Below are 14,294 nucleotides of genomic sequence, written 5' to 3'. Positions count from 1 at the left end.
AAAGAAACAAAAATAACTTAACAATTAAAATAAATCTCAAACAGGCCGTCGGGATTGGCGTTTTGGAAGCTCTGGACAGGGTTCACTCGGTCTGATTTCCTCTGTTTCATTGGAGTCTGCCTCTGTTTCACTCTCTCCCGTCTCTAGGTGATCTTCTTCCTGTGCTCTCACCATCTCCTCCTGTGTTGTACTCACAATGCCCGTATCAATATCAGTAGCCATACTTGTAGTGGCGATATCGATATCTTCATCTAGTGGCTCCTGCAATCAGCTTGACCTGGATTCGTTATCCTCGTTCAACCTCAGCATCTCTGCCACGCCTCCCCTCAACTGGTCTCTCTCCGCAGACTGCTGCACCTGGGAAGGTGTTGGTTGTGATGGCTCGAGCAGAGTTACCACTCTGTGGCTTCCGTCACGAGAGCTAAAACGGCGTTGTATGGTACTCTATTAATCAGATTTGTAAAACTGAAGTTGTATCGTGTACAGTGGGAACGCAGTGATGCGATCAAAAGCTCGTAAACAGGATGCAGAGGCGGTGACAAGTGAGGATGTGAGTATACATATCGGTTTAGGTAGAACGAACAGATTGAGAGGCAAGATGACAATGTGGAGATTGTTGCGAGCGCTACGAGCAGTGACTATCGTTGTTGCTTTCAACGTTCCTTTATACGTGTTGCTCGTCTTCAAAGATTGGATCGACAAATGATTTCAAAGTTTGAGAGCCCTCTGTTGTCTGTTGTCACATTAACATCACATTTTATAGTACTTGTAGCTCAAATTTTTGAGGTCTGAAATTGAATTTTATCCAAGTAACTTTGAGCAGTTTTCATTGGTTAGCATACAATTAGAGAAACTAGGGCGACTATCTTAATATTTCACTTCATCAAAATAACACTAAAGCATAAGAAGAGATATTAGATCCTTACAATAAAAATTAAAACTACGTACACAAGTCATTGATCAAACTGCATAAACGTACATGATCAAAAAGTAAATGTGATCTCTCTCTTATTTTATTATTTCTCCATTTTAATTATTTATTACTATTAATTTTATAAATTGAGTGTAGAAAAATAAATGTGACTCCTAATGCAGGACAGAGGTAGTATAAAATTTTATTTTAAAGATTATTTAGTACTTTGTAAAGGTAAATAACATATAATTAAAATAAATGTTATTTGTATTTTTTAAAATAAGTAAGTTAAAAATTGAATAGTGTTTTAAGATGTACTACAATTTAATGAGGTATATAGTTATTTGTCATATACAGTATTTTGCATCCCGAGTCAAATACCCTGGGTACGCCACTGTTTCTATGTTCCTCTTTTGTGGAGTCTCTGATGTGGCTCGTGGTGGTATCAGTGGGGGTGACTAATAGAGTTTTTCTTGGAGCAAGTCATTGTTTTTTCTTTTGTCGAGAATGTCTGGGAAATTCCGGGGAGAATTGAGCATGATGTGGAATAAATGTCCGAAGAGAATTAAGCATGACGTGGAATAAAAGTCCGGCTTATAAATACATTCCGGGCATTCACATCATTGCCAATTCTCCCCAAATTCAAATTCATGGGACAATTCAGAAAATCGTCAAGGCTATAATTTAATCGGTCATTTTCTAAAGTTATGGAGTAGAGCATAATTTGGCCAAACTTCACGATTTTTCTTCGCTATTTATCCTAAATAAATTCCTGAAAATGATTTAAAGAGTTTGAGAAAGTAGACTTTTTTTAGAAGAGTAAGAATAATACATTGAAGAGCATATAAATGAAAATACTTTTTTGGTTTTTGTTCATTCGTAGTACTCTTTTCGTTCATGAAATAATGTTCATATATACCTTTTTTATATTTTTTGGTAAATGGTCGTTCATGAAATAATGTTCATATATTTTACTAACCTATCACACTCATTATAAAATTAATACTCTATCTGTTCTAAAGTAGATGTCACACTTTTATATTTTGTTTGTTCCACAAAAGAAAAAAGTTCTCTCACGTCAATATATAAAAATATATTTTCTTTCTTTATTTAACACACAATATAGATTCTTAAAATCTCGTGTCATCGTTCAAATGTAAACATTAATTGTAGGACGAAGGGAGTATATATATAAAAGTAGAACTCGTATTCCACTAACTTCTTTTCACTTACTTTCATTTACATTTCTTAAAAATTCGCCCCAAATAAAAGTGAAAGTGTAAATAATGAATGAAGGGGTAGCATTTTAATACTAATAAAAAGTACATCGACAATTTTTGAAAGTTGTCCTCATCTTGATTGGCTTGATTTGAGAAAATGCTTCAACATCCATCTCAGTGGATGGATAAAACAGACTATGTACGCGAAGGTGTCCCGTGACTTGGCTTATGACCATCATTTTGATGCTGAGATATAAGTATGATTATGAATCTGAAGATGGTGAATTTAGTGATTGTTTGGACGAATAATTTAATTACCAATCATAGTACTATATTATAGAATGTGACAATCATTAACGTGCAAGACAATGGTGTGAGTTTGATCTCCCGACATCCTTAAGCCAATCCACAAGTTGATCCATGGTTGGCCTCTCCATATCATTCTGATTGAGACACAAACAAGCAATCTCCACAACTCTCCTCATCTCTCCATCAAACCCCCCCTCTCTGATCGCCGCATCAAACACCTCCCCTGCCTCCACCCTCCCCTCCCTCCTCATCTCCATCACCCACTTCACCACCTCCCTCTCCCCCTCCCGATTCATCACCGAGAACGGCCTCTTCCCCGTCACCACCTCCACCATCACCACCCCGAAGCTGTACACATCCCCTCTCCGCGTCGCCACCCACGACCCCCCGTACTCCGGCGGTATGTACCCCAGCGTCCCCACCACCTCCGTCGTCACATGCGTCCTGTACGGCTGTATCAGCCTCGCCAGCCCGAAATCCGCCACGTGCGCCTCCAGATTGTGGTCGAGCAGAATGTTGCTGGATTTCACATCTCTGTGCACTATGCCTTTCTCGTGCATGTACGCCACGCCGCCCGCGGCCCCCACTAATATCTTCAGGCGGTGCGGCCAGCTCAGGCTGGCCACGCCGCCTGGCTTCTCGTGCAGCCAGTAGTCCAGGCTGCCATTCTCCATCAGCGGATATATGAGCAGCCTGTAGCCATCGTGGACGCAGTATCCCTTCAAAGACACGAGGTTTTCGTGTTGGGATGTGGAGAGGACTTCCAGCTCTGCTTGGAACTCTCTCTCCACGAGGCATGTGTCTCCTGAGAGCCTCTTGATCGCCAATTTCGTCCCGTTTTCGAGAACTGCCTTGTATACTAGTCCGAAGCCTCCTGTGCCGATGATGTTGGATTCGCTGAAGTCCTCTGTGGCTTCCAGGATCTCAGACATGGACAGAGTGTCTATCTTGTTGCTGCTGTTGTCAGGGAATAGTGTGACTAGGCTTTCTGTGGTGCTGCTTGCCTCGACGTCGATGTTTGTTGTCTGATCAAGGCCTTGTTTCTGATCCATCCTTCTCCACCTCTTGTCTAAAAAGCAATATATAAGTAAAGAGATGGTGAAAATGGATGAACATATGGCAAGGACTAGTACAATCACTTTCTTCTTCCCTGTCCCTTTTGCCAGAGGTGAATTATTCGTTGGCGCGGTGGCTGAGCAAGAAATATTCAAGATACGGCCGCAGAGCTCTGGGTTTCCTTGGAAGCTTGAGGGTGGGAAGGTGTCAAACTGCCCTCCTGTGGGGATTGGCCCTTCGAGATTGTTGTCTGCGACGCTGAAGAAGGAGAGGAAATGGAGGTTTTGGAGTGATGTTGGGATTTGGCCGGAGAAGTGGTTTCTTGAGAGGTCTAGTCTCTCCAAGTTGGTGAGATTGGACATTGCACCCGGGATTTCACCGGTGAAATGATTGCCGCTGAGATCAAGGGCTATGATGAACTTGAGCTGGCCGATGGCGTTAGGGATGGTGCCGTTTAAGCTGTTATTCCCTAGATACAGAGCTGTTGGCAAGCTTGTGAGTTGATTGTATACTTTGTATTGATGACTGGAGACATTGTCAGGTGTGACAAAGACAGGCAGCTCTAAATAGCTGCTATCAATTTGGTGAGAGCTCTGCTGAAATGCTAGCCTCTGCATTGTTGTGAGTTCAATAGGGAAGTTTCCTGATAGTTGGTTATTTGACACATCTAAGTAGAAAAGCTCTTGAAAACTCCCAACCCAACCAGGAATTGTTCCTGTGAGAAAATTGAAGGATAAGTCTATAACCTCGAGATTGGGTAGCTTCGACAGCCAGAGTGGAAAAGAGCCGCTGAATCCGCAGGCACCAAGGGCAAGAACTCGGAGATTGTCAAGGCCAACCAAACTCACATCGCCATCGCTAGGAAGTGTTTCGCCTTTGAAATTCTTTGAGAGTGTTAATGTGGTGAGATTTTTGCAATCTCTTAAGATTGTAAAGGCAGCTGTGATGTTGGTTAGGCTGTTGTGTGAAAAAGAGAGGAAAGACAAAGATGGCAGGGACACTAAGCTTGGAAGAATCTGTCCACTGAGATAGTTAGAAGCTAGTCGAATCGCGGTCAGTTTTTGGCAGCGGAAGAGGCTCTCTGGCAAAGTTCCTCTAAATAGATTGTTGCCTAAGTCAACTGATTTGAGGTGCACAAGTCTTGAGAAATCATAAGAGGAAAGTTCACCTTGTAAAGAGTTGACCCTTAGATTCAGTGTGATCAGACTTGTGCAGTTTGTAATAGATGTTGGGAGGGTTCCGTTGAGACGGTTCATGTGGAGATGCAAGTGTTCCAAGCTAGAAAGCCTCCCGATATCTTGAGCAATAGCGCCTGTCAGCTCATTGCCACACAGATTGAGGATCTTGAGGTTGATGAGGCTGGCTATACTCGGGTTGATCGTTCCCGAGAGCTTGTTTCTAGGTAGGTAGAGCTCTTGCATCGTCGACAAACTGTAGATATCATGTGGGATCTGTCCAGACAAGTTGTTGAAGCCTGCTCTCAGGCTCTGCAGCTCAGAGCACTGTCCGAAACCGGGAGGAATCTGCTCTGAGAATTGATTGTTGGAGAAATCGAGGCGTTGTATTGAGGGTGAAGAGGTGCAGATGAAGGATGGGAGTGATCCGGAGAAGCTGTTGTTGCTGACATCAAAGGCTTGCAGCTTTGACGCCTTGTCAAGAAACGAGGATTTGATTGTGCCTTGAAATGAATTGCAAGACAGGTTGAAGGTGGTGGTGGTGTTAGGCAGATTTTCCGAGGCTGAGAGGGCGCTGCCTGAGAGGCGATTGAGGCTCAAATCGATCAGCTGCAGGGTGGTGAGTGAGGCGAAGAATTTATCCGGAAGAGGGCCAGAGAGGGCGTTGCGAGAGAGATTGAGGCGAGACAGAGTGGTTAGGTTGATGACCGAAGGCGACATGGTACCAACTAGGCCTCGTGACGGAAGCCATAGAGTGGTAACTCTGCTCGAGCCATCGCAACCAACACCTTCCCAGCTGCAGCAGTCCGCAGAGAGAGACCAGTTGAGGGGAGGCGTGGCCGAGATGCTGAGGTTGAACGATGATAACGAATCCCGGTCGAATTGATTGCAGGAGCCACTAGATGTAGATATCGATATCGATATCGATATCGCCACTACAAGTATGGATACCGATATATTTAAATGCATAACGAGAGAATTCAAGAGCATGACTGCTTTAATTGTGCTGCAAAGGTCATGATTTTCACTTCTTGATTAGAGTATATGAGAGAGAGGGGATGACATAGGCATGGAACAATATTATAAACTCTAGGTCTAAACAAAGAAATAAAGTGTTTACTTTGAAATATAAATTCATGGACTACTGTTTGTGTGTGTTTGTCATCATTCTTGGGAGATTATTTTCCATTTTTAGGAGAAAAGAGACCACTTTTTTTTATATTTATGAGATGGAGAAACGATAGGGGCGTGTTGTTGAGTGTATCTGTGGATGACCATGTCACAATTTGTTGTCTTTTTTGTCAAATTTATATCCACATTGATGCTGATGGAATAAGTTAAACAAATGTTCCTTGTCATCAAAGAGGAAAATAATAATGCAATTTCCTATGTGGATTTTTGACTAACTAATTTTATTTTTTTCACACGCTATTTGAATAGAAATCATAGTAAAAGAAGCGCGTTCATGAATTTATACTAAGATTTATATAAGCCAAAGTCAGGTCTTGGGAGAATTCTTGGAAATAGCACAAGAAGGAAGGCAGGAAGGAATTACTAAGATTTACAAGAAAAAAAAATAGGTTTGTGAATTATAGCACCTAAAGAATTCACAGTCAACTGCATAAACATCGAAAGGGAACGTTGAATATTTTCTGAAATGAGGTGGTCAAATCATGAACGACGACTCTCCACTACCAGGACACATTGAACAACAATTCTCTACAAGAAATACAAGTCTATAATTAAGCATGGCATAATTTATTTGACTTACCCTCTCTAGAGATTGCAAAAAGCAAAATTAAAGCTGAAAATCTGAATGAATTTCATTGTATAGTTAAAATCCAAGGATCATCTTCAACCAATTGTCTTTAATTATATTAGTATAATAATACATATTTGAGGGAAAAAAGATCATCGTATTTTTGTTTCAATTAATTAAGAGTATAATTCATAGTATAATAGTAGTATTCATTTTGGTTTTGGAGAAATAGTTTCCGACTTCCACTTCATATACTCCCTGCATCTTATGCTACTCGCATTTATCTGTTTCGGCTAGTCCCAAGTTACTTATACTAAGTAGTATTTTTATTTTAAGTAAGAATTGTGATATTTAATTTATACTTCATTATAGTTAATTAAATATTTTCTTATTAAGTGATCTTCAATTACATTTAAAATACTAATTTAGTTACCCTAAAAAATCAATCATAAATTTACGATCTAAAAATAAAAATGCGAGTAACATAGGACGGAATGAGTATTTACGTGTAATCTCTTATTAAGAATAGTGTCTTGTATCTCTCTGACGATCCATCTCATCTTTGTTTAATAGTGAAGATCAACTAACATCCTAATGGTTTCTTACGTTTTAAAAAATCACATTTCTCCCGAACATGATTTCTCGTCAAAGCATTCATTTTCATCTTCCATTGTTTCTTTTTGGTGTTTGGATTTCATGGTCAACTCAAAAGTTTGTAAAAAAATCTCTTTCTTCATAAGGACCTGCTTCGATCATTGTGACCATCTCAGCAAGTTCGCTCTAACACTATTTTTCCACTGAATACCTAGAATTCCGATAAGTCATCTCACATATACTCTCTTCATTCTGTTACAAGTGATTGATTTCTTTTAGGCACGGAATTTAAAAAAGTTTTATTGAGTTTTGTGGAGAAAAAATATATAGAAGAGATAATAAAATATAAAAATAAAGACATAATAAAATAAGAAAGGCAATAAATGTGTTGATTTTTGAGTAAAATATAATTCAATCACTTATAATAATGAGACGGACTAATGTATATCTTTTGGGTACAATCTCTTGTTAGGTCTATGAAGAATAATATTGTCATGTAGTATAATGTCATGGGATGTATATTAATATAGGGGTTAGTTTGGTGGTATTGTTAACCTTTTATGTTAAGCCACTTCAAGGCTTGGACAGTTGTTGGACTTGTCATTTGCACACTCACTCTCCGAACTGCTAAATTGATATATTAGTAGTTTATCATTATTGGGCCTTTTGGAATTACAATTGCTTATATTTTTTATTAATTGGATTTTTAATTTATTTAAACTTGATTTATTATTTTACGGGCTAATTGTAGTTTATGGCCTCTAGGCCCTATTTTAATGTCATTTGTAAATGTAGCATGAAGTTTTAAAACCACAAATAAACTACCTATATTCTAATAAAAAAATCATAAAAATGGCTATCACTTTATAAAAATCAAAATGATTTCAACTTTGATGAAAGTTGTAAAAATGACCCACACATTGAAAAATTTAAAACAGAATTTATCCACAATTTTGACTTTTTGAGCGTCCGTCTATGTTTTTTCTTTTCTTTTTTTGTTTTTAGGTTTCATTTTATTAATTAACTTCTTTTAAAATTTAAATCATACGAAGTAGTACACAATTTTTTTTGTAGTGGGCAGTGGGTAAAAGATTGAATATGCCTTTCTTTTTTTCTTACCATGGTGAAAAGTATAAATAAATGCACAAATGTTTTCAATTTCAAACTTCATCCGTTACTACCGACAGTACTATCATCAACTCAACGCTAAAGTAAGAAAGAATATGTAAGAAAAATGTTAATATTCGTCCAAGAGTAAAACAAAAAATGGGATAGAAAATCCGAAAACTAGACAGATTATAATCCATTTATTTGTTATACTATGTTATAAACAAACAAAGAAAGTACTACAACACTATATCATGATCGGAAAAGGATTCATGTAATGCAAGATCGGAGTGGTTATTATAGGATGAAGATAAAAGTAGGCATACAATGATACAATCAATCACATGTGCATAGCAAAATGTTACTAGTATTTTCATAACTGGGATAAAATAACAAGTCAGAAAGGGGGTAATTACATAATTTCCACAAAATGTTTAATCTTTGTTACATACTACTATCACTAAAAAAAACTTGAAGTTTGCATAAATTACAAAGAGTTTTATCCGCATTCAATTTAAAATCATGTGTTTGACTTTGTATATATATGGCATACTATAGAACATGAAATAATAATGAATTTTTGTATCAATATAAAACAATGGTGTAACGTTTTGTACCTATATAAAATAATAATGAAACATTTTGTATTTCACATAGCTTTTAAATTAACAATATCCAAATAAAAATATTGAAATATATTAATAAAATACGAGTGAAACTTTTTGTTTAATATAAAAAAAAAGTGATACATTTTATATAAATTGAATATTTAGGCCGTTGGAAATACCAAGATTTAGTGGATTGTATAAAGTGGAAATACCAACATCTTCATACAAATATAGCAAAAGAGATGCGATCCGATCCTCAATCTCAGAGGGAGGATAAGGATTCCATGACAGGCAAAAGGAATATGGTGCTTATCATTCATTATCTCTTCTTCTTTTCCACAAAGACAAAGACATGATGATGCAATGCAATGTCCAAAACAGATTTTAATTAAGTATCCAGCAATGTCTACCACAATCCTAAACATGATCTAACGAGGGGTAGCACAGTTGGTTCCGGAGGGGATGTAACGATTAGCGATGAAGGGATGCCTCAATAGCTGAGGCGCCGTCCACCGCTTTGCCGGATCCCTTTGCAGGCAACAAGCAATGAAATCCCTAAACTCCCGGCTCGCCGTGGCCGGCGCCTCGGGCGGCTGCGACATACAAATCGCGCACATTAGACTCGCCCAATCCCCCTGCCTCCCCACGGAAAAGGGGAATTTCCCCAAATAGAATTCCAGAATGCTGACCCCCAAACTCCAGATATCGCCGGCGTATCCGTCGTATCTCCCGTGATTGAGATCGGTGTTGATTCGCTCGGGGCTCATGTACGCAATCGTCCCCACCGACGAATTGCAGTTGTCCATGGTCTGCGCCAGGATTCGCGACACTCCGAAATCGGCAATTTTCACAACCCCTCGCGAATTGATGAGCAAATTGGAGGGCTTGATGTCGCGGTGGACGATTTTGCGGCGGTGGAGGTAGTGCAGGCCGCAGAGGATCTGGCCGGCGAGGTCGGAGAGGGAGGATTCGTTGCGGATGTGCGTGCCCTCCAGCGATCCCCTGTCCATGTACTCCAGCAGGACTTGAATCTCGCCGTTGTGGTCGATTAGGTTGTGGCAGTGGACCACGTTAGGGTTGTCGACGTCGCGGAGGATCTGGATTTCGCGGCGCATCTGGTTGCGGACGGCGTCCTCGTGGTTGCCGTAGATCACTTTGAGGGCGTAGATTTTGGCGCTGGGGCGGTGGAGGACCTTGTACACGGTGCCGCCGGCGCCGCTCCCGATGCGGCTCACGCGCTCCAGCTCCGAATGCTCGAATTGGAGATGGGAGGAGCTCGGCGGCAGGGGGAGCGGGACGGCCAGGGAGGTGTCTCGCTGCGGCATCGGCAGGGTTAGGTCAGGGCGGCGACGTTGCCGGCTAGGCCGATTCGGCGGCGGCTGTAGAGGCCTCATGACAAATTGAGTAGAAATTGATTGAAATTAGGAATTAATCATAGGATTATTATTGAGTAGAGAGAGACTAGTAATAGTAGAGTATTGGTGTGGAAAGCAGACGAGTCCAGTCCATGGATATTCAGCAATGAAGCTTCTCAGAAGGAGGAGAGTTCCGTTCCCAAACTGGGGAGAAAGGAAAGATTTATATATATGCTCATTTTGTATTTCTATATATATAAGTATTTTAAATACATCGAATCAACGTCCGCAAACGCACTACTCACTAATAATTGTACCCTTATATTTATTGCTCTTTTATGTCTCAACTTTTATGGAATCTATTCCTTTCCATTTCTTATCAACAATTACACAAATATCTAATACTCCCTTCGTCTTAAAATAAGAGTTACACATTTTGCTATTCTAGTCCATTCTAAATTAAGAGTTCTATTTTAATTTTTTTTCATAATTCCTAAGTAGATTTCATATTTCATAACTCGTTTCATTCCTATTTTATCATAAAAATAATATGTAAAAGTAGACCACATATTCTATTAATTTTTTCAATTATTTTGATATTTTGAAAAGTAACAAAATAATTGAATCATTTTTATTTTTGACAAAAAAGTAACTCTCTATTTTACTTTATTTTTTCTCTTACTTTATCCACTTAACACATTATATTTAATTTTTATGCTAAAAAGAAGTGCATTTATTAATAAAGAATGGAGGGAATACATTTTTTAAAATGCATGCTTACACTTAGTATGACTTCTATTATATAACGGTGGTATAAAACAAATGGGGAAATTAGTATGTAATCATACCAGAATAAATAGTATGACGTGTGATGATAAAAAACAAAATAAATTAAAAGATGCCCTTTGAGATAATCTAGTCTATGGATAAGCCAAATTTGTGGGATCATAAATTGGATTTGTCATTGTCCTGGAAATGGACGTTGTATTTTACTTTCCTATTTACAAACATTGAACCCACATTTATCATATAAGTTAGTAATAAATCTGTTGAAACAAATTGGGATAATAAATACGCACACCGTTAAATAAAACAATTTAAAAATAGATACATCCCTTCCCTGTTTATGCTCAAAGAAGAGAAAATAAATGCTTCACACCGCATCGGGTAATATTTTCATTTTGAATTGAAAAGTAGGCATGTCACTTTAATGAATGGTTTTGTGGTAATAAATTACTTTAAATGAATAAATTTAGAAAATCACTCAAATTTAATTTTCAAGTATTTTATTGAAATATGGAGTATATAGTTTTGAAAAAATACATCAATTCAAGTGAGGCGTAATATATATTATCCTCAATGCTATAAAAATTGATTGGTATTAAAAATTGAACACGTCTCATGTATCAATATCAAATCAATTAAGATTGGTGGTGGCAACTCGAAATTCTAGTTGGGCTTGAAGAAGACATGGAAACAAAATTTCCCACTTCTCAAAGAATAATCCACTAAAGTTTGGACACAGTGAATATTGTCTGAATAAAAAAAAATTAAGTTCACAAAAGTGATTTGAGTTAGGTAAGTTGCAGTTAGATTTTAAAGGAGTTGTTTTTAAGGGAGTATATATTCCAACTTCACTCTGTCTCTAATTTATTACTCCAGTAGTACTATATGTATTACCGGATTATAATAATCAAGTCCTTAAAATAATTAATAGAAACATGCAATTATTCAAAGATGATGATGGAAATATGGAGGGAGCACAGTTTCCCAACCATTATTCTAACTGAATTTCCCACCAAAACTCTCTCTACTTCTTCTGCAACCATCACTCTTCTCACCCTACACCAAGAAAATCCAAGCAGCAATGCCGGAAAGATTCTCCACCACATTTCTTATTCCCTTCGCAATCCTCATCTCTCTGCCCCTATCACATTCTCAACAAAGTACCATCACCGATTCCGATTTATTCAATCGATTTTTTTATTTTTTTTTTCTGATTTGGGGGTTGTGTGTTGCAGGTCCGGCGTATTTGGGGGTGGTGTCGAACGCCACCGAATTTCCGGCGGAAGACTACTATGACTACATAATTGTAGGCGGCGGCACAGCTGGCTGCCCACTGGCGGCGACGCTTTCGGAAGGGTTTAGGGTTCTCGTTCTGGAAAGGGGGGGAATTCCGTTTGGTCTCCCAAATCTGATGAGCCGCGACGGTTTCCTCACAACTTTAATGGAAGTCGATGCCCACGACTCCCCTGCTCAAGCCTTCACCTCCGAAGACGGAGTTCCCAACGCCAGAGGCAGAGTTCTCGGCGGAAGCAGCGCAATCAACGCCGGTTTCTACAGCAGAGCCAATTTTGATTTCTACGCCAAATCGGGGATCGATTGGGATCTTCAATTGGTGAATCAATCTTACGAATGGATTGAAAAGGCGATCGTGTTCAGGCCGGAGCTGAGGATTTGGCAATCCGCCGTTCGCGATGCGTTGTTGGAGGCTGGAATTGATCCCTACCACGGCTTCAGTCTGGATCACCGCGTCGGCACAAAGATCGGCGGCTCCACCTTCGACAGCTCCGGCACAAGGCACAGCGCCGCCGACCTCCTCAGCTACGCCAATCCCCGCAACCTCAAGGTGGTGGTGCAAGCTAGCGTGGAGAGGATTCTGGTTGCACCTAGTCCATCAGCGAAGCAGACCGCGATTGGAGTCGTTTTCCGCGACCGGGATGGGGGCTTTCACCACGCGATGGTGCGTGAGAGCGGCGAGGTGTTGCTCTGTGCAGGGGCTCTGGGAAGCCCTCAGCTGCTGCTGCTGAGCGGCATTGGGCCACGGCCCTATCTTGCATCTTCGGGGATCCCGGTTGCGCTGCATTCTCCTTACGTTGGGCGGTTCTTGTATGATAACCCGAGAAATGGGATCTCGATCGTGCCACCAGTGCCTTTAGACCATTCTCTGATTCAAGTCGTTGGCATCACCAGCTCTGGTGCTTATCTCGAAGCAGCATCCAATATTGTGCCCTTCCTCTCCCCTGCTCGTCCCGTCTTCATAAGGCCGGCTAGCTCGTCTTATGTCACAGTCGCCACTCTAATGGAGAAGATAGCCGGCCCCCTTTCCGCAGGCTCTCTGAGGCTGGCTTCCACGGATGTGAGGACGAATCCCGTTGTTCGCTTCAACTACTTCAGCAACCCCACTGATCTCGAGCTCTGCATAAATGGCACGAGGAGGATTGGCCATGTGCTGAATATGCGTGCCATGGATAGGTTCAAGGTGCAGCAGTGGTTCGGAGGGAGGGGGTTTAGGTACGTGGGAACACCACTGCCGCGTGATCTGCTTAGCCACGAGGCGATGGGGGAGTTCTGCAGGCGGACGGTGAGCACTATATGGCACTACCATGGCGGCTGCCTCGTGGGGAAGGTGGTGGATGCGAATCTCAAAGTGGTCGGCATTGATGGCCTTAGAGTTGTCGATGGTTCCACGCTTACCGTCTCGCCTGGAACCAACCCTCAGGCTACACTTCTCATGATGGGAAGGTGGCTTACCCTAATCTAAACTCTTTGCTAATGCAATTTCATAGTGTTTGATTGATTGTGTTGTGTTGTGTTGTGTTGCAGACATTTTGGCATGAAGCTGCTTAGAGAAAGAGAGAACAAACGAGAGACAAGTTCAAGGTAGAGTGGATGCAGCAAATGCAATCTTAAAAAAAGAGTGTTTGTTTTGTAAATGTAGGTAGCATCATCATGTGTAGGAGTAGGATAAGAAGCACATATACTTTTTATTTTGCTTCATTCTTTCAAGGTCAAAGTGAGAATGGGAAATTAAATGAATTCAGACACTCGTTTGTACTACTTATTAAAGATTTGATTGTTTGTTTAAGTGATATTGAAATCTAATATCATGAAACTTTTACAAATTTACAAATTTTAAAATTGATAAATAATATCATAATTTTATTCCGATTTGTTTTTTTCCATGAATGAAAAAATTCCCACAAATAATATTATGATACTGATTTGTTTTCGTAATTTTTCGACAATAATTTTGAGAGCATCAAGTTTTTCAATCTTTGAAGATAGTTTTTCTTGAAGCATATCCTCCAAAATTGTTCTTCATTCTATTAAATAACATGAATTTTTTCATTTGTGAGAAAAAAAACTCGAGGTAAAATTAGTGATATTATTTGTCAATTTTAAAATTCGTAGAAAA

General features: G+C 39.8%; 2 protein-coding genes and 1 pseudogene across 3 annotated transcripts; 1 reads left to right on the top strand and 2 right to left on the bottom strand.

Annotated features, from left to right (window-relative positions):
• Positions 1 to 2,103: 2,103 nt before the first annotated feature.
• On the bottom strand, positions 2,104 to 5,840 carry LOC125187451 (tyrosine-sulfated glycopeptide receptor 1 pseudogene; annotated as a pseudogene).
• Positions 5,841 to 8,915: 3,075 nt separating this feature from the next.
• LOC125191370 (mitogen-activated protein kinase kinase 5-like) lies at positions 8,916 to 10,339 on the bottom strand. The gene has a single exon (XM_048088917.2). It carries the CDS (start codon positions 10,133 to 10,135, stop codon positions 9,170 to 9,172), a length of 966 nt encoding a protein of 321 aa, XP_047944874.2. The 5' UTR covers positions 10,136 to 10,339; the 3' UTR covers positions 8,916 to 9,169.
• A 1,431-nt stretch (positions 10,340 to 11,770) lies between these two features.
• LOC125187800 ((R)-mandelonitrile lyase-like) lies at positions 11,771 to 13,964 on the top strand. Of its 2 annotated transcripts, XM_048084440.2 has the most exons (3): positions 11,771 to 12,042; positions 12,118 to 13,621; positions 13,703 to 13,964. In XM_048084440.2, exons 1-3 carry the CDS (start codon positions 11,964 to 11,966, stop codon positions 13,761 to 13,763), a joined length of 1,644 nt encoding a protein of 547 aa, XP_047940397.1. In that variant the 5' UTR covers positions 11,771 to 11,963; the 3' UTR covers positions 13,764 to 13,964. The 2 variants fall into 2 exon arrangements, with proteins under 2 accessions (XP_047940397.1, XP_047940396.1); XM_048084439.2 differs by having other exon boundaries at positions 11,771 to 13,621.
• The last annotated feature ends 330 nt before the right edge of the window (positions 13,965 to 14,294 follow it).

The sequence above is a fragment of the Salvia hispanica genome, chromosome 5 (genome assembly GCF_029641045.1).
Source record: "Salvia hispanica isolate PSC_SH4W2 chromosome 5, Shi_PSC_v1, whole genome shotgun sequence".
Lineage (NCBI taxonomy): Eukaryota > Viridiplantae > Streptophyta > Magnoliopsida > Lamiales > Lamiaceae > Salvia > Salvia hispanica.
The sequence above is the reverse complement of the archived record's forward strand: the minus strand, read 5'-3'. Positions and strand labels throughout refer to the sequence as shown.

What these genes read in the sequence shown, in the direction of transcription:
- LOC125191370 (XM_048088917.2), bottom strand. Translation starts at nt 10,135, where the DNA reads ATGAGGCCTCTACAGCCGCCGCCGAATCGGCCTAGCCGGCAACGTCGC.
- LOC125187800 (XM_048084439.2), top strand. Translation starts at nt 11,964, where the DNA reads ATGCCGGAAAGATTCTCCACCACATTTCTTATTCCCTTCGCAATCCTC. An exon ending in ACACTTCTCATGATGGGAAG is followed by an intron (nt 13,622 to 13,702) that starts GTGGCTTACCCT and finishes GTTGTGTTGCAG; the next exon opens with ACATTTTGGCATGAAGCTGC.